Source organism: Urocampus carinirostris, chromosome 9, assembly GCF_059441175.1.
Source record: "Urocampus carinirostris isolate Australia breed hairy pipefish chromosome 9, RoL_Ucar_1.0, whole genome shotgun sequence".
NCBI lineage: Eukaryota > Metazoa > Chordata > Actinopteri > Syngnathiformes > Syngnathidae > Urocampus > Urocampus carinirostris.
Genome location: NC_142357.1, coordinates 18,142,630 through 18,169,433, shown reverse-complemented (window position 1 = coordinate 18,169,433; position 26,804 = coordinate 18,142,630). Strand labels below are relative to the sequence as shown.

General features: G+C 38.6%; 1 protein-coding gene and 1 long non-coding RNA gene across 4 annotated transcripts in view; one reads left to right on the top strand and one right to left on the bottom strand.

Moving 5' to 3' along the window:
- Positions 1 to 26,804, bottom strand: part of fgf13a (fibroblast growth factor 13a) — a 128,083-nt gene that overhangs the window by 26,444 nt on the left and 74,835 nt on the right. For 2 of the 3 annotated variants that reach the window (XM_088344754.1, XM_088344756.1), the window contains one exon: positions 6,831 to 6,941. In XM_088344754.1, coding sequence (XP_088200880.1) covers positions 6,831 to 6,941 — 111 coding nt within the window. Of the gene's footprint in view, positions 1 to 6,830; positions 6,942 to 8,828; positions 9,452 to 26,804 lie in introns of those variants that run through there. The other variant, XM_088344755.1, reaches the window with a different exon arrangement.
- LOC148359482 (uncharacterized) lies at positions 8,835 to 23,133 on the top strand. The gene is made up of 3 exons (XR_015851425.1): positions 8,835 to 9,115; positions 17,767 to 17,873; positions 21,898 to 23,133. It is a non-coding gene; the product is annotated as an uncharacterized LOC148359482 (long non-coding RNA).

Genomic DNA, 26,804 nt, shown 5'->3' with positions numbered 1-26,804 from the left:
TTATGTTGCTTTGATACATACAGCATCATCCAGTGATCAAACAATACACACTGTATATTTATTTACCCTTTAAATCCAAATTCACGAGTAAATGTTTACTGATTAGTATTGATCTCGACTGTAGAAGACCGATCGATTATATCTGTAATGGTCAAAAGAAATAGTTTCCTAACGTCAAGCATCATGTTTTTTTCAAACTGTTTGATATTGTTTAGTTAGACACATGTTTTGTTTTTTGTTTTTTAATCATATTATTGAACTGATTGAACTTTTACAAAACGCAATGATAATGGTCAAACAAACAAAGCTGTTTTAAGAGAAGTAACCATACAATTTCAGTTCGACAATAGAAATGTGTCATGCCACACCCTCAATTTTGTGTGTTTTCTTTCAGAGCCTCCTCTGTCACGGTGTTGGGCCCTTCAATCAGTAGTCTACATAAAGCTTTCGACAATTTGCACTCCATGTTAGATTATTGCTGTTACTTGCTTTTTCTGTCTGAATTGTATTCTTTGCATTTTTAGTGTTTAGCCACATTGCCTTTTGTTGTACTGTTTTGTGTTTTTCTCACCTTAGACTTTTATTTTGATTTCCTTCAGGATTTTTCACTTACTTACGGTAATCTTTTTTTAGTATTTTTTGACGTTCGATGATTCCCTTGGCTGGTGACAGCAATTGTTTTTCTTTTGTAGTTTTTCGGTAAATAATTTTTTTTTAGAATTGGCTGCAATTTGCTGTTTTCTGTAAAACACCAAATTCACTTCAGATTTTAAATTTGTAATCTTCATAACAGAATACGTTAAAATAGTTTTTTTAATACGAATTAGCAGAGGTTTTTATAGCTTGTGTGTCGTATGAGGTGTCCTTTACAAGATGAAAGTCAAATATTTATATATTAATTATGTGTTAGAATGCCCAACTGAGTTCAAAGAGCCCTTATGTTTTATTTTTCACTGTGCTTATATGTTTTCATCTTACTTTTAGCAGAGCTGTCTGGGCCGGAAGACATTAATTTTGAGGAATGGGGGCTGGGAGGAATGCTGGAGAGTGACGTCATGCTTGTCCCCACTGTTTTTTATTATTTATTTGTATTTGTCAGTGTAGCAGGAAAACAGGGAAAGTAAAACAAGGCCTAGCTTAAGTAGAGTCCATATGCCAACCATAACCCCATGAAAGATCAAAAAGAATTGTTCATTCAAGCACGTCAAAGAAATGCACTTACTTGCATGTGCATCATGAATGAGCTGAGTGAAGTTACAATGATGACAAAAACCAGGAGACAGAGGCAGACAGTAACAAAGTTCTAAATAACGTAAAGCTCCTTATACAGATAATTTTATTAAAATACATACTGTGGCCCAAGATTAGAATATTTATTTCTAAAATCCTAATTCTAGAGTTACTGTCATACATTTTTGTGCAACAACGCATAATGCTACTAAGAGTTAGATAGCTTGCTCGCTTGCTAACTACAATGCCGATTTGTGTAAAATTGATGGCAGGACTTCATGTGCCAACTGTAGGTCACAGCGTGCCCTTGGAGTGGTCCATGTCTTGGGACGCCTGAAATCAAAGACTGCCGTCTAAGCTTTTAGATGCGCTGTGGCAATCGTCCTTATCACTCGAGTGGCCCAAAACACCCACGAGCTGCACCAGCTTGTCAATTGTCAACTCTCTGTTGGGCAATCTTCTGGCCCTTCTGCTTTCTGTCCAACTCAGTAGATTGGAGCAATGTGCAGATATGTAAAAGGTGCCCCATCACAAACAAATGAAAGCCTTGGGGCATGCTTATTTAACTCTTTAACATTTTAACGGGCTGTCCGAATGTGGATAAACAAATGTTTGTCTGTTTGATGTCACCAGCAACAGAAATACGTCATGCAATATATCATTGGAAAGCTCAATCTATTAAGATTCAAGATATGCTACAATTTTAAAATGTACTTATATCAGAAACATCACGATTAGTCTGAACCAAGATACTCGTAAACTATGAAGCCGGTGAAGCTCACAATTTAAGTCCCCTGGCAGACATCAAATACGTTGAATTAATGCAAACATGGAGTTGTTACTTCCAGGACTGTCCGGTGAAATCAACCGTGTAAAATATTTACTCGGCACACGATAATGCCGAAATATAAAAAAAAAAATCCCTAAAAGCATTTCTGCCTTGTTGACGTTCCTTGTCGTAACGTTTTTGGTTTCGCCACATAATTTCCGTTTACAAATAAACAGACTTGTAAAATTATTCCCAATATGGCCGTTAGCCTCTGTCCTCTTGATTGACAGCACTTTCGACCAATAGCAGGCTTTTTTTTATCATGGTCCCCAGCCCGCAATAGCCTATAAGGACCCGTATTGATAAAACCAAGATTGCCTTTTTTAGCTTAGAATATTCTTAACCAGTAGTAACCAAATGCAATTTTGATTGATGCATTGGTTGGCCAATCGAATTCTCAAAATAAATATATACAATTTCTTGATGTGTATTCAATTCAGAGTGGAAAAAATACATACATAAATGCAACTGTGTATCCGTTTTTACGTGCCACTACTAGCGTAAGTGTACACAATCATCGATTGACTTCTAGAAAGGGAAGACAAACATTTCCAACTCTTTCAAAATTGGCCTAAGTAAAATACACATTTGCAAAGGTTTTACTGCTGTAAACTAGTCATCTCCAAATGGCCAACTGTGGAAACGCCTAAACCTTCTCTTAGAAAAATGTGTAAAATAATGTTTATTTTTTTTTAATCTTGATCAAATTTGGTAATGTTCCAAGCTTTCGCTTCACCTTTTTTCCAGCTAAGATGCCCATGCTACACTTATCTGCAGGCAAAAAATCTGGCTGGAATAAAAACCTTATATCTCTGTCTGTTCCAACTCAGATTACTTAAAGCGGGTAGCACTTGCAGTGATTAATTCAACTTAGGACAACATTCAATCTTACCTTAAAAGAAACCAAAACAGTCTGTATTCTCTAAACAGTTCAAGTACAGCATTCAATTTACTTTTGGAACATCTTGGATTATTTTACAGGGGATAAAGTAATCTGGTAGGGAAATTAGAGCGTGTCACGAATAGCTTTGTATGCTCATTTACCTGCACCGGTCCTTAGAAACATTTACAGGTGGCCGTAAAATTCCCTGTTCCAAACGTTACGCCGAATACTTATTGATTACCAAAGCGTGCTCTAACTACAAAAACAAGCTGGCCTTTTTTACAATTCAGCCTTTGTGCTACTGCAGTTTGCTACTGTGTTGTTGCTATGTTACAAGCCCTGTTTGTAAATAAGTGCTAATGTATGTTATCAAAACCCTAAACTCTTTCTGTGTAACCTCTTTCTTTGTAAACATTTTAGGTCATACTGTGGCCACATGTGGCATATTGTCAGCTTCTCGTTATGTGTGTAAAAAATGTTTTTTCTTTTAAATGTACTGGTGGTGGCTTTTAATCCGATGTGCTTTGTAGTTCAACAATTGCGGTGTTTGGACTTTTCAAGGTGGCATTCAGTGGGTTCATCTAATTTGAGTCATTTTGACATATATTTACAACTGTTGCATTTGAGACTGTTGCAGCATGACCAAGCTCCAAAAAAAGCTTAATGTAAAAGAAGATGCATCCCTCCATCTTCCATTTTTTCTTCCATCAGAACAGAATGTATCTTATAAGACTGTTTAATAAGTTTTCTAAATATTTTTATTAGCGACCTCCTCTTTGCTGAGGTTACTCTGATTATTGGCATCAACCACACGGAATCAGCGCTCTCGAGTCCACATGGATTAGCCGACACACAATCTCTAGAGGGGGGAGCCCAATTACTTACTGGTTACTGGAAAACACCTGAGGATACCGAAAGAGGGCGGAACCCTCACACTGACCTTTGCTGGTGAGGAGATTCCTGATGATGGGTGCGGTGGGAGGGCCAAATAATCACATGGCTGATATATATGTGTCAAATGCTCTGTAACTCCATAACTTCCAATTTGTGAAGTGTAGCCTCATTTGTCTTAACGAACCAACCTTTATTGTCAATTTGGTGTATGCGGAACTTAAAATGTTTATTTGTTGTATTATCTGAACATCTCAAAATCATTCCTACTTTTTCATGCTCCATTAATTATTATATAGTGACGCAGAGGTTGTAGTTGCGCAACCATCCAGACCTGGTAGTTTTGAGTAAAAAGTGACAATCCCTGCATTCAAGGTTCATTTTGAAATGTATTATTGTTTGTTTCAAGAAGCTGTACGGATATTGGAACTGTGTTACTCTCTGTTGCCATATCCTGGCTTGTGTCATCATTGCAGCCTCAGTCAGCTTATTTATGATGCGCATGCAAGCACATGCATTTCTTAGACGCGCTTGGATAAATGATTATTTTCTCATCTTTCTTGGGGTTTGGGTTGGAATGTGAACTCTACTTGAGGCAGGCCTGTTCTTACTTTCACCATTTTTGTGCTACACTGACATAGAAATAGAAAAAAAAACTGTTGGGACAAACTTGAGGTAAATCTCCAGTGATCCCCAAGCCCTATTCATCAGACCTAATGTGTTCCACCTTGAAAGACTCTGGTAAAAGTAAGATACAAGGAGATAGGTGCAGTTAAAAATAAACAATAAGGGATATTTGAACTCAGTTGGGCATTGTTAGCACCTACTTAATCGAAAACATAATTAACTTTCATTTTTTTTAAATGGAAATGTATATCAACCTGTCATCTTGAGTTATTTTCTGTTTAATTGACACTTCCCAAAATCTGTATCCTAACGGATATAAAAATCTAAAGTTCTTTAGGACTTTGTTCCAGAAAAGCAAAAGGAGCTTGGAAACAAGGATCAAACATTGTTCTTGCTTGTGTGTGCATTTGAGTAGGTCCTCTCCTAACATCACAAGATACCAGTAACTCCAAGAGGACTGCGCTCCCGTCGCCATGGAGACAGCGCGCCCAGCACCTAACATAGCTATTTTTGGAGCTTCACTCTTCCTTCTTTTCCAATTCAAGCAGCCCTCTTAAATTTGCCCCTCTCGACTACCACAGGGGTCAGTTTTACAAAATGCAGGAGGAGTGTAGAATAATTGCATTTTGGGTTTTCGTTGTTATGGAACGGGACTCCCGCTGCTGGCTTTTTATGTAAAAGTTGCTGCAGTTTCATTTAGGCAGAAGTGTTATTTCAGAGCAGACTGCAAATCTTTTCTTCAGCAATATCGCGGGGGGCAAAGTGGATGCATCAAGCAGGTTCATTAACAGTGCGCTGGTGTAAAAGCTCAACTAATTAACAGCGGCCCATTGCTGCCACATTATGGCCACAGCAAACAAGTGACTTCGCTTTTGCTTTGCCATTGATCCGCTCTTTAATCTGTCTATTGGAAAACAACCAGCGGGTGGGAGGACAGGCAGTCATTGGACCGCATTGTTTTACACAAAAAACACATACTTCTCAAGAATAAGGATTGAGGGACACTAATTGCGTTTCGGTGCAGTCACTTGAAAGCTGACATTACCTGTATCAACCCAACTTTCAGGGTTAGTTTGTACAGAGATGTGCAACCAGGGGAGGCAGGTGAGGCTGTGCCTCACCTGTCAACATGGAAATATAAAAATGAAAATAGAAGTTATTCAGTGTTAAAGATTTTTAATTTCGCCATTTTAGGATTTTATTTTTCACAATTGCTGATTTTTACATATTATGAATGTTATTAATAAAATTAGTATATCAATACTGTGCTGAGCGTCTGCAGATGCAGAGTCAGGCACGCAATTCTCTTGCCTCATGGCAGAGGGTGATAGTGAGACAGAGTGTCCTGATTTAGTCCACATCTCAGCTCCAAACAATATAATTAGTGCTAGTATTAGCAAGCTACCAGGAAGTCGAGCCATCTAGTATTTATTTTTCTCATTGCATGAAATTGTTTAATAGTGACAGAATATCTATTGATTGATGCTTTCATTCAAAAGGAGCATATATTTCATTTATAAACTAAGATGAGACAAATGAAATCATTTGTTTTTTGCTACATGTTATATATTTCTTTCTTGATCTGCCAATCAAATAATAAATATGATGTTGGTTAATTTATTCGTAAATCTGACTGTGCCTCACCAGACAAAAACCTAACCACATGTCACTGACTATGTACCACTTTTTTCCAAGTCGTGAGTTAAGCCATTAGTTGGCAAATAGTATATTTGGTCAATTTAAAAAAAAATATATATATATATATATATATATATATATATATATATATATATATATATATATATATATATATATATATATATTCGAACTTGTTCCAGATAAATGCGACTTAATAAGAACAAAAAAGTACACAAATTCATGTTGCCAATAAAGTACATGTAACTTAAAAAAAACAAAAAAAAACATCTGGACCTAATGCGTCAAACAGTAAATATATTTGAAATTTTCAAAGTTTGGAATATAAAAAATGAATAAATCCCCAAAAGAGCAATTTGACCAAATGTTTAATTAACATTGAATATAAACCTAAAAAGTTTTTTTTTTCCTGTTTGTTTAATCAGCTTTATTATTCCTAGAAGCACAGAGGTTTGGTCGGTACTGGTTCGACAAAGTGTGCAGTATTCCCACCCGACAAAGTTTTACTTGAAAAGTGTTCATGTATTCTTTTGGCTTTGACCGCCACCAGGAACTAAGGTGTGTGACACCATTATCCTACAGGAGTATTTGACTTGTCATCTAAAATAAACTGACAAGCCACCACGACTTTCATGTATACTCTTTTCCTTGAAAACACCACCATCAATAAATCATTTGACTGAGTAGTCGGCACTCTCCCGCTTTGTGACTTACTATAACCGTTGTCCTCCTCCTTTGTTCCATCGATGGTTCCGTCTGCCTGCAGCTGCAGGTGGAAACCCTGTCGACTGTACAGCTTGGTCACGATCCCCTTCAGCTGGGGCTCTGAAGAAGCACAAAAAAGATAGGGAAGGGGTTTGAAGGGGACAACATAAGCAGGGAAATGTGAGAAACCATTTTACCAGGATTGTCACGAAAGCAACAACATTTGATTTGTGAGGGCATGAGAGCAATCAGCACAACGTCTAGTGAGACAGATGATCTCCACTCCTTTGCTGGCGCCCGAAGGTACGATTAACTGGCCCTTTCATCTAGCTGATACTCCCATTTGACCCCCACTAAAAGCTTTTCTTGCTAGTTCAACCCGGTGAAGGATAAAAGTTTAAAAAAATATATTCTTTCAAATGTAAATGAAAGTACCCGTGCGTGAAGCTGTTCTCTAATATGGAGTAAATCACATTGGAGTGATTAGTCAGCAATTTTGGTGCATATTTGAACACCACTGAGAAGTAAAGTACAAGGAAGGATTCTCTGATTAGGATGAGCACAAATAAAGTGCAGATAGAAAATTAAATGAAAGTCTACTCACCCAGGTTCAATTACTGGACTTTGTAAATATACAAAATGAGGGTAAGAAAAATACCTTCAAAATAGTTTTACTAGTTATTGAATCATTGGAGTAAACATTACAAAAATAAAAATTAAAAAAAACTTAAGCAATGTCGTTGTCTTCTAAAAAAATGCATCTCATTTGTTAACATGTTTTTTGCCTTAGGTGGATTCTTACATTGCTTAAAAGCCAGGTTTTTTTTATGTATTTATTTATTTATTTTTTACACAACAGTGATGGTATGTAAAAACAGCCACCAAAAACAAACTAAAACAAAATAAAAAGCTACCAGCCTTCTTGTGTTTGGGAGTTTGGATGTTTTCCCCGTGGTTGCATGGGTTTTATCCAGGCACTCCGGTTTCCTCCCACATTCCAAAAACATGCATGTCAGGTTAATTGGCTGGTTCAAATTGTCCATAGGTGTGAATGAGCGAGGGCACACGGAGACAGACAACCACTCACATGCACAGTTACACCTTGGGACATTTGGACTGGCCAATTAACTTGACCAGTTTGTTTTTGGAATGTGGGGCTACACGCTAACCACACACCCGCCATGCCGCTTTAAAAATAAACATGACATTAGATTTGAAATATGTATTCATGAACGCATACCGTGAAACATGTTAGGCCTACTATATGTTTTTTTCCTTCATGTGAGATGGATAAGATGTGAGACTATCTGCAGATACACAAAATCAAACCAATAAATTATTTCTTGTATCCCTCTGATGTTTTTTTTTAACCCAAAGTGGCCCACGACTCAAAAGGTTTACTCACCTGTGGTTCAGCTGTGCCAATCTACATGCCACCAAAATCAGATGCCTCTACAATGATGTAATGCAATGATTTGTTATGCTTGTTGTGTCAAAGTGAAAGCAAATCCCTGGTTGACTTATTTATTGTCTTGGCAACAAACATTTTGAGTAATGTAATTCATCAGAGTCTAATGTTAGGTCTTTTTGGCAATGTGCCTGTTGGCCAAGTATGAACAGACCTGTGATGATATATCTTTCTTCAAACATATCTGTAAAAGCATTAGCAGATACATGTTATGCATTCCTTTGCTTTTAAGGATCTAAGACTGTGCTGGAAAGAAAAAACTCGTTTATAAACGTTATGTGTGTTTAGGCAAGTTGCCTGCAAAACCCAGGCTCAAAAAACAGTGAAACAGTTTCAGTTTGATGTGTTGCATCCAGAAAAATGTTGAAAATGACTTTGACAAACAAAGCATGCCTTGAATTAGTCCCTCTGCTAATGCTCATAAGATTTCTCCGACTGATTCCTGTCGTCGAGCTTCCAACTTTGTTGGAGGATTTTATTTGATCACTGGCGCACACGAAAACGAGTCCCTTTAGGACGGAGGATGTTACACAACCGACCTGGCCGCCGTCGGCGTTTCTTCTTGGAGCCAAAGAGCTTGACCCGTGAGAAGACGTTGAGTCGGTTGGGTTTGTCGCAGCCGCCTTTGCTCTTGTTCGGGCTGCCGACGCAGCGGCAGGCGTTTGACTTTTCCCGCTCCCTCGCCTGACGCTTTTGCCTGATGAGGGAGCTGGCGATGGCTGCGGCCATGGCCACTTTGACAGCCGGCGCAGGACCGACCAAGTCCTGGGCGGGAGATGGGAACGAGCCTGAAGGCTTTACCAAGAAAGAATGTGAAGCTGCTCAGGTGAGTCCAACAGAACAGCAAATATATGAGTCAGGATCTGACTTCTCCTAGAAGGTTTTCCATCGTGGATCTATACAAAAAGTTCCTCCCGGCAGTCGCATCATATCCTCCATTTTCTGGAGGTCCTCTGCATTATCGAGCATCTGCTCTCCAGAACACCTGTTTGCGGCGCTCTCGTCTTCAGTAGTTAATGGGAGGACGATCAAAGGGATAGAGAGGGAGGCTCGGGCATCTGTCAAGCTCCCAGTGACACGTCTTTGTTTTTATTATATTTTTTTGAAGAAGGGAAGCGAAACGAAGCAGCAGCAGCGCACAGCGCATGTTTGAGGCGAGGCGTAGACTGCCGAGAGCTGCCTGGGAGAATCCCGCCTCCGACACGCGCTGCGCACGGTGGAGGGGGTTTGCTTGCGCACACAAGAAGGCTGCACGTGCGCTGGAGATTGTCACTCTCAGCTAATAAGGCAGTTTCCAATGGCTTATTGGATTCTTCGGAAAAGTAAAAGGCATTAATAGGCCAAGTAGATTGTGCATACTCAGCAAAAGTCTGTCAGGTGTAATTAGATGATAAAGTTGTGCAGGTTAAGAAATGGTGGCATTTGCCAGAGCTAAATAACCAAAGTTAATGTTTTGCCAGAAAATTACTGACTTTTTCTGAAGCTTTCTAAAATAACATCTTTTTAAATGTCTTTTTTGAATCCTACACAAAAAATAATTAAACAACCTTCTCAAATGCAGACTTAAAATTTACAAAAATGATCCAAGTTGCTTAGGGTTGTTTTTTGCAACCGTAGCTATTTTTTGTGTCATTTATAAACAAAGACAAGATGTAGTGTTTTGTGTTTTTTAATTTTAAAAAAATAAATCTTAATGGGTTCTTTGTGCAAACTATTTTTAAAGTAGTCATAAGTGTAATAATACAATTTAGGGCCTTTAAAAGAAAAGCGGACAAATTACAGGATTAAACAAATAGACCCATATGAAAGTAAATTAGAACTGCTTACATATGTTTAAGAAAAAAGACAGAATTAGTGGGGGTTTCCATTTGTTGAATGTCTCAGGATTGTGTTCACAAGTGATGGCCTGATGAAACGGGGATCAACAGGCGGATCAGTGTAATGTCTGCCGTCAAGCCTGTATTGTTCTGTCGTGGTGCAGAAGGAGCTAAGATGAAAGGGAAAGCTTGCGATTTACCAGGACATCTACGTTCCTACCCTCACCCATGGTCAGGAATTGTTGGTCGTGCCGGAAAGAACACAATTTTGGATTCAAGCAGCGGAAATTAGTTTCCTCCGAAACATGTCCGGGCTCCCCCTCTTGGAAATAGGTTGAGGAGCTTGGTCATCCTGGAGGGACTTAGTGCAGAGTCACTGCTCCTCTGCGTTTATAAGAGACAGTGAGGTGTCTAATCTGTTAAGGTTGCCTGCTGGACACCTCCCTAAGGAGGTGTTCCTGGCCATACCACTCGCAGCAGGCCCCTGGGACGACCCAAGATTAGACTACAGTCTGTCCCTTGACTGGCTTGGGAACGCCTCAGAAACCACTTGGAGGAGCTGGACAAAATGGTTGGGAGTAGGGATGTTTGAGATTCCCTGCTAAGGCTGCAGCCCTTGGAATCAAACCCGGGATAACAGAAAAAAATGGATGGATGGATGGATGGATGGATAGATAGAGGGATGCTTTCCATAAAAAAAATAAAAATCTATTTTTTTTGTATTGTGCTAGGCACATTTGAAGTGTTGTTTGAATATAAACAACTGCATTTGGCAGTTGTTCGTGCAAAACAACATAGAGAGCTGTGTTAAATTAAGACAAACAGTAGCTTGGTTGATTGTTTTACGTATTCATTAATTTTTTTGTATATGTTTATTTTATGTATATGTTTTCTGAACATATACTTTAGATTGACCAGTATCTGTCTTTAAGTGGGTTGAGCGGCAGTTATTCTTGCAACTGCAACAAAGCTGAAACTATTAAAATCTATGTGATTTAGGACCTTGTTAACAGTTTCCTCGAACAAACTTCATCTATTTGCTAGGGTCATTAATTTCTGACTTTAGGTAAGAGGCACGGTTTAATCTAGAATAGCTTTAAGCTTCTCCACACCATGGCCCAAGATTTTCTGGTTGCGTGTTTTTTGTATGTACAGTATATAGAAAATAAAATTAGTGAAAATACAATACCACAAAAAAACATGATAGTTAAAATGGAAATTGTGAAGATCCAGTCATCATATATCCGATTTTCTGAATAGTAAATTTAAAAAAGTTTATTTTCAAAATATGCATTACAACAATTTGGAGTTTCTCAACTAATTGTCTCTCCTCTTTCCAAACGTGCGTTTGCAGCGGACAGGTGATTTGATTCCATCCTCAGTGCAAAACCTAAAATCCGAGATTGACTAACTGATGAATGGCACTCTCTGGCGTCTTTAGTTGAAACTGCACTCACTAACGCCGACCATGCAAAGCCAAACTCACACGCGCGCACACACCCTAAAAATATATCGAAATGTAAATCAGTTTGGATGTATTCGTTTTTGCTACCTTCATAAGGTTTAATTGCGTGCCTCAAATAGGTGACCAGGTAATTCTAACCTAAACTGGATTTGTTATGTGTTGCTATACTTTTATCTATGGGCGGAGGTCAAGCAGGCAGGTCAATATATAAAATTTAATCCATAGTCAAATCCAGCCTACATTGAAACGACTCAGTTAAAAACAACAACAAAACACAACCACTTATAGTATGTAGTTTTAGGGGCTATGTATTTTTATTTAAAAAAAAAAAGGGGGGGGGGGGTTTAAGTGGCCAAAGTATACCATGGTGAATTGGATTGTTTTTTTCACTCAAGTTATTCTTTACCCAATTGCTCTAGAGGGACTTAGTGTTACCAACAGCATTACATATATCAAATAGTTGCTACTATTTCTTCATGAACTTTATTATGTCAAAGTATAGGCCTTTGATCAAAAGAGACACCAACTCAGAAAATGTGTTTGTAAAAAAATCCCATGAGGTTTCCTGTTCAAGCAATTAAAGCATAATGATTTCAATAACAGAAGGGAAGAGTCTGATATAAAGCCTCAAATTATGAATCAAAAAAGCCAACATGCATGAAGTACAAGAGTCTCTTATACAACAATATACACGAGGCATAATTACAATAGCCCACAGAAAATTAAAATGTGCAGTTAAAGCTACCAAAAAATGCAATATTATACAAAAAAATGCAAGTTTATCATACAAAGACATCAAACTCAAGTCAGCTGCAACGAGGCAGAGATTTCAGCACCAAGGACAGCTATCACACAATCACCCACAACAAATGCATCTGGCAGCCTACCTGAAACGGTTTTTCTCAAAGGAAAACTCATGTTGTGAGAGAACTCAGTGGAAATGCTGAGCGTCCAGGACGCGTCTAGCAAAGTTGACGCGTACACGTAACGCACGTTGCCAGCAAAAGATGCGCGACGCCACACGAGAGCGAGCGTCGAGCTTTGAGGCGTGGCCACTGGCGGCCAGATCACTACAGGACATTAGGCGACATAAAACCTCATTAAACATTCATTTATTGGTTTACTAATGTAACCGTCCAGTTGACGGTATAAAAGTGGTCCAAAAACAGACATTTCCCATGGTGTAGGAGGGAAGGGACAAAAATGTGTTCTCGAATTACACAGAGGTTGTAAAATGATCCGATAATGCGCCGACTAAACCGGTTATTGTTGGCCTTGCTGCTTCGGACCCAACAAATATCGAGTGAGGCGAGCGCGTGCATCAATCGAACAAGACAAAGAATGTTTACAAGGACATTTGTCTCCTCTATCAAAGAACGACATAAAAGGCAGCTTTAGAAAACTTTGACAAATTGTGTTCACTACCCGTCAACATGCTTCAAGCGTTTTGAGCATTTTTTTTGCTTCTCAAAGTCCACCCTTGCGTGCTAATTTTAGACCTGCTAAATGTATTAATAGCTTTTCTATCAGATGATTTAGAAAAATAACCGTTGATGTGTTTGGTCAAAAAGTGGCCGAGACAATTGTTTGGTTAGGCATGGAAAAACAAAAAACAAAATGTTATGGATAAATAAATACAATAAAAACATTATAAAGGAGTCTTACCACCTTTTTTTTGACCTGTTTCTTTCTGGTAGGTGCAACTGGTCCAGTAAGGACCAAACGACTCAGAGACAGTTTTATCCCCAGGGCCACCTTAACAAACATGCAATACTTTAAAATACATATATATTGTGCCACTAGCATTGAAAAAGGGTATTCATATCTTATTTAATGACATTTTGTTTTAAAGTTATGTTGCTGCGAAATGTTGTTGCACTACTTTTCATTACAATATTGTTATGATGCACTTAAAACTAGAGCCAGTCTCCAAGCACGACCTTGTAAATATCCATCCATCCATATCCATCCATCCATTCTTTTATCCATCCAGCCATTCATACATACATACATACATTTTCTGTGCCGCTTATCCTCACTAGGGTCGTGAGGGCCTGGTAAATAGTTTTACCTATTTGTCCTGACACCTATTTTATCTTACCTTTCTCTTTTAAGCCTTTATTACGCGTCATTACTGGATGCCGTATCTCATGGCAATCATTTGATAATTTCGTTTTTATCAATAACGGTAATGACTCTTCACTTCTCCTCTTTTCTCTTCGCTTCTTATCTCTTCGCTTCGCTTCTTTATTCTATTGTAATTAGTTTACTAAACTGTTCTGAACATATTAGGTACAAACAAAAACGTCTGTTGTTGGTGCTTTTATGTTAATCAACTTGTTTTGTTTGTATTATTGTTATTTACCATACCGATTAAATGGATTTGTGTAACAGTCTTCTTGAGTCAAAGAACAATCATGCACTTTTATATGTCATCAACACCTGTATATTGTCATAAAACTACAAATAATTTCATTGAGACTATTACTGTGAGCAGCATACTTATCATTGTTATACACCGCTCCCACGCACCTCGTGGAGCCCTCCCAGAAAAAAAATGATGGCTGCAACGTCCGGTGTGTGTCGTTTGAGCATTATCACCACTAGATGGTAGAAGACATCAGTCTAGCAGGAGTTCATCCTCATGTGAGCATAGCGGCCACTGGATTAAGTGCAGAGATTTCCTACTACAGTATTTTCTCTGGAGCGGCCAACGATACCAGAAGATTCTAAACTCACACGCCTCGCCAAAAGACAAAGAGTTCACACGATTCTTATGTGAAGTGACTTTGAATGGTGATACCGTCAAAGTCCATTATTAGCTCTAAAAGTGTTTGGAATGTAATCCCTTCCCTAGACTCAAAGTGACACTTTCTGTTGTCATTACGGCACGTGCTATATTTGTCTTTTTGCAGACAGATGTTGCCTCACGTGCAGATGGTCTGCATTCAAAACATAACGGGAACACTGAAGCTCAGCTGTCACTGAAAAAAAGGTATTTGTTTCAAGGCTGAGAGCCCATGAAAATATACATAAAATGAGCCGTCTGGGAGGAAAAATGACTTCGGATAGTGACGTCAAAACTTCAATTCCTAGGAAGCAGTCTCCCTTTGTGTTTGCTTGGAAATCGCTGCAAGCATTACACTGAATCTAGAGTCATTCTTCAAATCACTGAGTTTTATATAAGAATCCATCTAATTTGATGTAAATAAAGCTCCTCAGATCAAACAAAAAAGCCAATCTGTCACAGAAGGTATAGAGTCCAGATTAAGTATCTCAACAAAAACCCATGCCGCATTATGACAACAAGACAGGAGCGCTGATTTTATTTAAAAGAAACTGTTCAACTAACGTTTGGTTCCGGCTACCACAGCCTCCCCATGCGGAGTTTGCATGTTCTACACGTGCCTGCATTGGTTTACCCCATGCACTCCGGTTTCTTTCCTAAGTCCAAAAACAAGCATGTGAGGTTAATTGGCTAGTCCAAATTGTTCCTAGTTGTGAATGAGCGAATGAGTTGTCCGTCTCGGTGTGCCCTGCAACTGGCTGGACATCAGTTCAGGGTGTCCCCAGCCCACTGCACGAAGATAGCTGGGATGGGCCCCAGCACCTCTTTGACCCTACTGAGGATAAGCAACACAGAAAATGGATGGATGGATGGATGGATGGATAGATGGATGGATGGATAGATGGATGGATGGAAGTTCAACTTACACATATACAGATTGACTGACACCGCCACCCCAAAAAAGATATTTGCCACATTAGCAGAATAAGGTGCAGATTTAAAGCACTGTTTTTGTTATTTTACTATAGTTTTAACTTGCTTTGTTAAATAGGAAAAATACTTTACTTAAACATAAATACGGGGCAGCACGGCGACGCAGTGGTTAGCGCATGTGCGGCACAGTTCATGTCATGGGAACCTCCTGCGTGGGTTCAAATCCAGCTCCAGACTTCCTGTGCGGAGTTTGTATGTTCTCCCCGTGCTTGCGTGGGTTTCCTCCGGTTTCCTCCCACATTCCATAAACATGCATTTCAGGTGAATTGGCTGGTCCAAATTGTCCCTAGGTGTGAATGAGCGAGTGAGTTGTCTGTCCCCGTGTGCCCTGCGATTGGCTGGCAACCAGTTCAGCGTGCCCACTGCCCGATGATGATTGCTGGGATGGGCACCAGCACCCCCGCGACCCTACTGAGGATAAGCGGTGCAGCTGATGAGATGAGATGAGATAAACATAAATACAATATTGACTATGAATAAAATTAAAAAACAATATAAAATGAACACTATAGGTGCGCACAAAATGATGGCAAGCCAAAATGACAAAATTAGATGTCATCTGCCACATCAACCAATTACACCTGTTTTAAGTATTCTTATTATCATGTTACTATGCAAGCAATAGGAAATGCAGTCAGGGAAATGCACAATATGCAAGCTTGATGTAGGGTTATTTTATTTTATTTTAGGTATGACATTTAAAATCTTATTTAATTCAAAAAGATTGTATTATACAATTAGAAGCATTATATTGCAAATGAGAAAAATAGGAGATGCATTTTCACAAATACTTTGCTTTGTCAAGAAGTTGTGGCATCAAAGGCACTGTCTCACCCAGGAATATTACTATTAGTATTTAATTTATATTTAAGATTATGTTTATTATGTTTCTATAAAAATAAATAAATGGAAATATATTTTACCTGATATTGCTAGTAATAATCTGTATTTGTTTAATGTTTTTCATTGCTACAACTTGTTGCCAAAGAAATAATGTTTTCTTGAACAAATCTCCTTAGCTGATTTCATTGTAGTTTCAAAATACCATAGTACTACTTTTGTGTATCTAAATCTTCCTCTGTCTTGAATGTAATCAGGATCCAGAAGCATGAACAAAATTTGTAATATGTTACATTTTATAGAAATGTGCTGCTATCTAATGAATGAAAACCATACAATATGTTTCCCTACATCATTTTGTTTTTATTTTGTGATTCAACGTGTATGTTTTGTCATTCCACGTTTTTTTTTCAAGATAACATACAAGCATTGATATTTATTTTAATGCAACTAAAGCATGTTCAGTGTGCTGTTGATCTTGCTGTGTGGAGAATAAACATCTAAATTATCCACATCCATCAACTAGCAAACATTCCCATTCACCATTCACTGAAAACATGGAGGATGAAAGACCAGCCCGATTCGGTTTTGCCTCCATGTGCAGGTGCAGCAAATCCACAACATCACAAGGACCGTTGCCATGGAGACTGCCAAGGCATAGCAGGGTGTGTGAGATGCATGCAGGGAAAGGGAGGAGTTTGCTGCGAAGAAAATGGGGGTTGGGTATACACCATGGAAAGCATCAGTCACTTAAGGTTGCAGTGGACGGTGGTGGGGGTGTATCGTTAAGGCGCCTGGCAATCATATCAAACCCCTAAACACGGAAAACAAAGAGCTCCCCTGCTACATACTACACAAGTAGCATCTACATATTGTCTGGGTAAATGTACAAGAAACACGTCAGTCATTTTATCAGAAGAATAATTTGGATGAAATAGTAAGGGTACTGTCAAGGTTGCTCTTCATCAGCAAAATAATACAGATGAGATTATGGGTACCTGTAGCAACAAAATTTTGGACTCTTATGTCCGCCCCCTCTAGTTGTGGCTAATGTTGTGTAAAATAAATACAAATCTCTAAGAGTAAGAGTATTTAAAAATATGCTTATATGATATACGTTTTTATGATAGTTTATGTATTTTTGCTCATTATTCAAAGCAAGACTGTTTTTTTAATGAATTCATTGTTTTAAGAGGCAATTGATTCTGTGCCTCACCTGTCACAGAAAAATTATATGGTCATGTTTATTAAGTGTAAAGCCCCAGTGTGTAATATTTGACCACTCGATGACACTGTATTGTCTAATGCGAACGGAAACTAGTGCCACTGAACACAAGATGTTGCCTGACAAACATGCCGGCGACCTCAGGTATGGATTTGACCAAGTAAAAGAAATACAATTTTCTCCGGTGTCTGCATGGGTTTTTTTTGCTAGGCACTCCGGTTTCCTCCCACATTCCAAAAAACATGTTTGGCAGGTTAACTAGAGACTCCGAATTGTCCCTAGTTGTGAGTGAGCGTGTAAACGGTTGTCTTTCCCTTTGTTCCCTGCGACTGGCTGGCAACCCGTTCAGGGTGTCCCATGCCCACTGCTCGAAGATTGCTGGAATGGGCTCCAGCAACTCCGCGACCCTAGAAGGATGAGCGTTGCAGATGATTGAACTTCGTCATAATACTTCAGGTATTTTTCTCCTGATATTCAAATCAATGATTTTATTTTTACTGAATGAAAGTTTTTTGTACCAATAGGAAGTACTAAATAATACACATTGTACCTTTAAAGTTCATTTTCATTCAGCTTCACAATGTTTGGATTTTATTTTTCAAAATCGCTCAATTTTCACAATTACCAGTCAATTGTCTCAAATATTTTTTACATGTGCTGTCCTCACTCCAAGTATCCTATTTTTGCCAGCTAGACAGCTAGTTCATTGGTGTCTAGAATAATGAGACTTATTTTTCCTTCGGTTGCTGTTTATTTGGACTATGGCCTCAGCAATTACTTCAAAAGAGTGCCATAAAACTAAAAAAAAAAATCAAAGTCCAACAAGGTCCAGTAAGCTTGCTAACTACGAAGATTTATCTTAAGCTAAGACATGCGAACAACAACTCAAACATGAGTACAAAATTCTGTACAAAACGTAATTATAAACACATATCTTAAGTGAAAACATTACAATAAGTTTCATACTTAAGGACAATTCTGACCTGTATTCTGACCACCCTGAGAACGCCTGATCCAGAAGCTAAGCAGGTTCGGGCCTGGTTAGTACTTGGGTAGGAGTTTTATATTTAAGGACAAGTCATGTCCAAAGCAACAACTAAAAAGGATTCACAACAAGCATTTGAAAGTCGACGTCTGTGCTGCCGTCATAGTTTTAGACATCTGTGCCAGACATGAGCCCTACCGCATGTCACTAAGACAGAAAGACACAAAGATATACTATTTTGCTGTGAGGTAAGTATTATGTTCCTGTTCTTCTCTCCAAGCATCACCAGTTCCAAATCATTAATACGAAAAAAGCAAAGTAAACAAAATAAATATAAATATAAAAACACCCACGAAAAAAGCAAAGCAAAAAAGCAATAGACTTTAGCTAATGAGGGAGCGTCAGAATACCTGGCATCTGTCAGCTAACCTTTCAACTCGTGTTCAGTCGCCGGCTTCAAAGTGCTCGCGATCAACACTGCCACAAATGATCTCGCATTTCTCCCTCCTCCAGCACGAAAACAAGCAAAAATATTTTTCTCAGATCATCAATGGAGACCCAATATGGCAGCCAAACAAAGCGCTGGGCGGGCTGGAGCTGTTTCAGCACAGGCGGACGTTGCCAGACTTTTGTTTCCCGCCAGTTTGCCTCGTACACAACGTTGTGGAACGAGTGTGAAACGAAGAGCAAGTAGATGAAAGCGTCATCCACATTAATATTCTTATTGAGCTGAAGCTAGTCACTTATAATATTGAAACAAAACTTTTAACAGCTTTTTTTTAAACCTCAGACCATAAAAAAAGGTTATACCTAAGTTAAACGTCGCAATAATACCATCGTTTTTAATCGTCCCGAAGCTAGCTCAGAGAAGAGTAATTGTTTCATTATGTTTCATTGATGCGTTGCGCCGATAAAGAGGTATGGACTAAGACAACCACTTATCTATATACAGCATTAACACTTTTATCAATAAAAAATAGTTCCTTCAAGGGAATAAAACAGATTTAATGTCACCATTCATAAACAAAAGTCAGAATCATTAGTGGAAGTAGCACTGCTACAGCACCGGCCATTATTTGACACGGTATCGAAAAGCCGACATCCTTCTTGCATGTGGCCATTTTCTGACCTTGCTTTTATAGATGTGGAACTACTTTATTAATCCTGCGGGGGAAATAAATGGATTGATGGAATAGGTAACGCGCGACCCCGGGTTTGCGGGTGATGTTAGAAATAAATCTTACTGGTTCCCTGACAGTCGTGTAGTAGATTGACTGATTAAAATATACGGCCAGTATAAGATCATTGAGGAACTTATCTACGACAGCAAAGCTCATAAAAAAAGAACTAAGCTAGTTAACAAGTGTCCTTTCTATCCGGCTAAAACAGTTTAAGTCATAAATGAAGGTACAGCAAGTTAGTATATATAGTATGGTACAGTATGTAGGGCAGCTATACTGCATTGAAAAATATAAACCAGAGGTAAGTAAAGTAGGGGTGAGGCTCACAAGCAATCACATCCAGCTAATATAGCACCATGTTAGCTTGATAGAAAGATTATTGATGTTATCCAAAAAACATTTGAAAACCCATATTACTCTTGAGTAGCATGAATCAACCCTATAATTTATTATACAATGAATCCCTGATACATTTTAGCAATTTCTCATTGAAATTCCTTCTGGAATACAATTTCTCAAAATTCTTGTAAGGAAAAACTGTTTACATTTTTCTGTTACAAATGCTAGTTTTTCATTGTTTGGAAAGTTTTGTAAATCATTCTGATAGTATTCCTGATCTCTCTCTCTCTCTTTGTCTCTCTCTCTCTCTCTCTCTCTCTCTCTCTCTCTCTCTCTCTCTCTCTCTCTCTATATATATATATATATATATATATATATATATATATATATATATATATATATATATACATATATAGATAGATATTGTGTATTTATTTAATGAGCTTTAGAAGAAAATGTATCCCAAAATGTATCCTGTCGGGGGATAAATTAAAATAAAAAACAGCATTTTAGCAAAATAATCCATTTTATAAATCAAATTATTAATTATATGAATTAAAGCGTATGGATGGTATCAGTTTACCCAATTTATGTGTTGTCTGTCTGTCTGTCTGTCTGTATTTATTTTTACCCACGTGTTGGTGTTAGTAGGAAATGGACTAAACATTCATGCTGTGGAAAAAGGAAAATTTTGAGGACTTATAAACCTTCCACGTGACCGTTTTGCCATTTTAGGGTAGAAGGTTTCAGCCCAACACATGTATTTTAATTTGGTGGCGTGACAAAAGCAAATTGGTGGAAGGCTTCGGATCTTCAAAAAATGTCAAATCGGAATGGTGAGTCAATAGAAGTCCTTAGACAATGCCAGGCGGCACATTAAGAGTTGAAAAGACCAAAAATAGATTTTTTTTTATTTAGAGGTTATGATTCTGTTAACTACTCAATTTGAAGAGGCTGCTGTCACAGATATTGCTATGCGCATATTAATAGAAGCGCTAATTTTACCTCAGTCACAGTCCAAAAATAAAGTGTCTTGGGTGACGTTGACTTAAAAACACTTAAGCATTGTGTCATATCAAAGAATAGATAAAAGGTGTCATCTTAGAATCCAACAAAGTACTACATGTGTGCATTTTTAGTACGTTAACACCAAAGGGACAATCATTTATTTGACCACGATTTATAAATGCCACACTATTTGGAGCACTTTTTAGTTTCGGTCAAGCTTCTTAAATCAAGTTTTGGTTGATACTTTATTTAGAGAATCATGATATCAAATACAAACAGCCTGATGTTAGTAGTCAAAAGCTAAAGTTTGCAAAAGAAACATTTTAATGTTGCTTTTTTTTTTTTACTTTTTATTTCTCACACCAATTTTGACAGAGGTTTGATTCCACCATCTTACATCAACACAAAATATATACACTTGACACACTCATAAATAACAGAAGGAACAACAAAGAAGAAAAAATACTATTAATAGAAAAGAAGAATAAATGTTCATACAATACATCCATACAAAAAGAAATATATATATATAAAAAATAATGAATAAAAATATACACCCAAAAAAAAAAAAAAAAAAAAAACATAGGCCAAGGGATATTATACTTTAAAATATATCATAATTAAATAATAAAATTGCATGCAGAAATAGCAGTGCATCACGCTTTTGTCTTGGTGTGTGTCACATTTTATGGAGGGGCGGCAGTAGCTCAGGAGGTAGAGCGCTCGTCTTTGGATCAACGGATCCCAGTTCGAATCCCGGCTCGTCCGTGCTACATGTCGAAGTGTCCTTGGGTAAGACACTGAACCCCTAATACCCCCAATAAGCAGGTTAGCGCCTTACATGGCTGCAAGGCCGCTATTGGGAAATGTGGAGCACATTGTAAAGCGCTTTGGGAAGTCATTGACTTGAAAAGCGCTATATAAATGCAGATCATTTCATTTCATTTCATTTGTCAACTGTGTACAGACGGAAACTTCAGTGGTATGGTCACGTCACAAAATCATCAGGACTGGCCAAGATCAATCTCCAGGGCACAGTCCAAGGGGGCCGGAGTAGAGGAAGACGGTAGAACTGGGATGAAATCATTAAAGACTTGTGCCAACTTTGCCATGACCCAAAAAAAGAACAGTCAGGAACCATCAACAGTGGAGAAATCTGTCCAGAGTTGCATCCTCGTTGGTGCCCTAACGAGCATGTGGTCAAGGGATAAGTGAAACATGTCCAACCTTGCCACACGACGGCCCTAATGAACAGGCATGCAGACAAAATTATTAAGATTCTCCATGAATATTTGTCGTCCTTTGCTAATGATAAATAATATATGCTAGTGCTGTTGTACTTATTGTTTGTGTGCCTTGATAAATGATTTGGGTTTAAATGTCCGCTGCATAAATTATCACTACATTGAGATTATTTATTAGCCCATTTTTTTGTTTGCTTAATCAGGAGGGTTTGGTTGTTATGAATTGCAAGGAAAAGCTTATTAGGCGTATTTTTTTTTTAATCTAATTGGCAGAACAATAGATTTTTTTCCCCTTAGGGATGTTAACATGGTGCTGGGTTTTAACATAGCGTTAAATTAAAAGCAAACATGAAAAGCGTGCAAATATTTGACATTTGTCTTCGTTTGAATTCATAAGCTTCCTCGAGTTCTTCGTCTCACATCTTTTGGGGGCTATTAAGCACATTTCTGTCCTCAGTGTGACCCTGTCTCGTCTCCGTGGTGTGTCCTCCAGGAAAAGCATAAATTATGCAATCGGGTCAAATGTGCAGCGGAGCCGATGCGGATGTGAGCGTTACAAAAGCTCATTTTAGTTCGGTCGCTGCCACTATCAGGAAAGCTCAATTACACTTCTGTTTGGACAATTCTATAGCTTTCAATTGTAAAAAACAAAGTTGAATGCTGATAAAAAAGCAACCGTCTACACCAGAAAACCAGCGTTGTCTTCACTGAAAATAAACGTAATTTTCAAAGGTCACTATCAACGTTTTCTCTGATTGTAAAGATGAATTTCACATCTCGTGACTTTTTGTGTGAATAATTTTGTACATGGTACCCCAGTGTAACCAAAGTATTTTGACAACATTTCCAATGGAGTATTTAGATATTACTTGGACAGACTTACAGTAAGATCAATCCCGTTACTACCCCATACCCCCTCAATTGTACCACTTACTCTAGCAAAGCTTTTTCACCATGAACGTAAGATACTCCCAACCCTCCGAAAAGAACATAGTGAGGAGGAAGAGTTTGGGGGACAACCCACATTTTGCCAATTCAGGTCAGGAGTGCCCTACCTTCTCCCTGGGCATGCCCATTCTGCCTTACTGTTCAGCTGGAGTAGATGTTGTAAATGGATGAACCAAAGATATGTGTTTTCGTCATATTATTTTACCAAATCCTATAGTAGGTGCTGCAGTACAGGGTAAAGTTCATCGCAAGATGGGTGGTTGCCGGGAAGACAAGGAGGAATAAATAAAAGTGAAGTGCAGTACTCGTCTGGTATTTTTTTGGCCAGTTAAATTATATTTTATAGTTGTAACCAGTTGCAATGTTAAAGCCAGTGAGCTAAATGAAAACAATCAAAGAGGTTCCCAAATTAAACAGACTGTTGTTCCTAAACCGTTTGGAGAATATGGACGGTTTTGGTCTCATTTGAAAGGTAACACACTAAAGGGTTGCCCCAAACTAAAATAACAACAGCAAGTGCTACTAACAGTAAGTAATCTGAGTTGAAACACACATAAATAGAAGGTTTTAATTCTCGCCGTGATTTTTCTTTTCATTTTGCAATCATAAGTCTACAGATAAGTGTACCATGAACATATTGGCTGGGAAACAGATGAGACAATAGCTTGTAGCCTAACCTGGTACCTTGTCAAATTTGAACACAAATCTGAAAAACTAAGCATTGTACAATTTTTTCCAAGGGTAGTAAGTGGCCATTTGGAGATCACCAGTTTACAGCTCTAAAACATCTGCAACTGTGTTTGTTACTTTGGCCATTTTGAAAGAGTTTAAATGTTTTACTTCTCTTTCCGTGTGTCAATCACTATTGTGCCCACTTGCGCGTAAAAGTTTATCTTTATTTTGGGTGTAATTTGAAAACACCTTGTTCTTTTCAGATTTCCATTGGCTAACACATGTGTCAATCATGATCATATCTAAGATATTTGGAGCTAAAGGAAGCAATGCCCTATCAATGCAGGCCCCCTTAAACACATGTGAGCTGAGGATTATGAATAAAAGCCCACAATTGGTCGAGGGAGATGCCAAATAAAAGGTCAGAAGCTAATGGCCATAATAGGAAATAATTGTATGGGTCAGAAATCAAAATAATGAATCGAAACAGACAGATTGCAACAAGGAATGTCGTCATTGTCGTTGATTTTGGAGTATTGTATTTTACATGGTTGTATTTACCGAACTGTCCTGGATCGAGTCCATGTTAGCAGAGAATCAACAAATTAGCTAAATACCAGTGGACCTTATTGGTGAGCTATCCCGGCTTTATAGTTTTCGGACTGATGATGATGTTTCTGTGATGGGTAAATATTTAAGCCCATAACGGGCCATAGTAACAGTGATAAACAAAGTGGTGTTTTCACGATGTCACCAGACACTGACATATGTCAGGCCAAATATCATTGGAAAGCCTTAAATCTCGGGATTCAACCCATCATGACCACTTCAAAATGTAATTATCACAGAAACATCACGATCAGTCTGAAACAAGATAAAACTATCAAAACGGGATAGCTCACCTAAAACTCCGGGAATTTCTACTCATGACACGATTCCTCACAAATATGGTGTCTTTACATTTACGAAAGTGAATTCAACTATGTAAAATATTAACTCCAAAAAAAACGATAATGCTGACATTGTCGTTGAAATCCTTCTATTTGGCTTCATTACTCCCCTTTAAAAATAAAAAGGAATAATAAATGTCATGACCAATTTGGATTCAAAAATCTCTATCCAATGGTGACCAATTCAAATGTTGATTGACCCAATGGTTAGCCAATGAATTTCCAACATAAATATGTACAGGGTGTGTATTCAAACCATGGTTGGAAACCCCCAGGCAGCACGGCAGCGCAGTGGTTAACGCATGTGCGGCACAGATCTCAGGTCATGAGATCGGACCTTCCTGTATGGAGTTTGCATGTTCTCCCGTGCTTGAGTGGGTTTCCTCCGGGCACTCCGGTTTCCTCCCACTTTCCAAAAACATGCATGTCAGGTTAATTGGCCCGGTCTGAATTGTGATTAAGCATGAATGAGCAAGTGAGTTGTCTGTCTCCGTGTACCCTGCGACTGGCTGTCAACCAGTTCAGGGTGTCCCCTGCCCACTGCCCGAGGATATCTGGGATGGGCTCCAGCTCACCTGCTACCCTACTGAGGATAAGCAGTGCAGATAACGGATGGATGGATGGATGGAAACCCCCAAAACGTTTTCGAACCCTGTTATCTCGGCGAAACCCAGATTCGAAGCAAAACTCTCGAAATCGTGGGTATCAAGCTTAAACTCGTGTTTGAAACCCTCGTTGGAAATCATGAAACTGCTTAAAAACCCTAATATCAAGACCAAAACCAGGGTTGAAGCACTAAAATGCTTTGAAACCGAAAAAAGCTAAAACCCTAGCTCAAAAACCTAGATGAAAACCCTAAAAAATGTTTTAAAATCAAGCTGAAACCCTGGTTTCAAACCCTACTTATAAACCCTAACAATGTCTTAAAACTCAACTAATAGGCCAAAACCCTAAATGGAGAAAAGAAGCATATTACGCCACATAAGAGGAGGAACAGGAGGAGACCTCATCAGCCACTATTTATCTGGGAGATTGCTTTAGAGTGGGTGAGCAGCTTTAAGTACCTTGGCGTGCACATCTGGATCCAACATGGCGGCGCGCATGGATGCTGCGGCTAGTTGCTGTCCAGCTAACCTTCTATTAATAAAAAACTGAGGACCTCACATGGACCCTCAACACCACACAGCTGGTCAGGAAAGCTCAACGGCGACAGTACTTCTGAGGAGGCTGAGCAAGTTTGAAATGTCAAGCAAGATCCTCAGCAACTTCTACAGCTGCATCGTGCAGAGCATCCTGACCAGCCGCATTACTTTTTGGTATGACAGCATCTCAGCCATGGGCTGGATGCGCCTGCAGATATTGGTTAGGAACGCTCAGAGGATCACCATGACTCCACTGCCCTCTCTGCAGAGCATATCCCACTGCAGAGTCCACAGGAGGGCTGCTTCAATCATTAAGAACCCCACCTACCCACAACACATACAGTTTAAACATCTGCCCTCAGGACGGAGGTACAGGAGTGTGAAATGCAGCAAAACCTGTCGAAATAATTCTTTTTACCGATCTGCCATCAGACTTTTAAACGGCTGCTAATCGAACAACACACTACAGACACGTTCAGCACAGTACAGACACTTTATTACACTTTAAACTGGACCATACTTGGACTATTCTTGCACTACTGTCACTTTCAACTGTGTTTTATTTTTATTTTTATCTTATTGTCTTAACGCATCTTGAGATAATCTTATATTTTGATCTTTTTAATATTTGTAACATTTTTTTATGTAATCATGTACATAGTTTCTTAATTTCTGTGTGGACAGCAAAGTAAGAATTTTATTGTACAGGGAAACGTGATTCATTACTGTGCATATGAAAATTAATACTTTGAATTTGAATAAAACGTCATGTCATGTCTCAAAGGCACCCTTTGGTGCTAATGCCTCAGACACGACTGGACTGTTGTGGTAAAGTGGGTCATGTTCCCAATCAGAACCAGAGTAGGTTTACGCCTTCTTTTCATCCACCAGTGATGCCAGCCCGGCGACTAATCGATA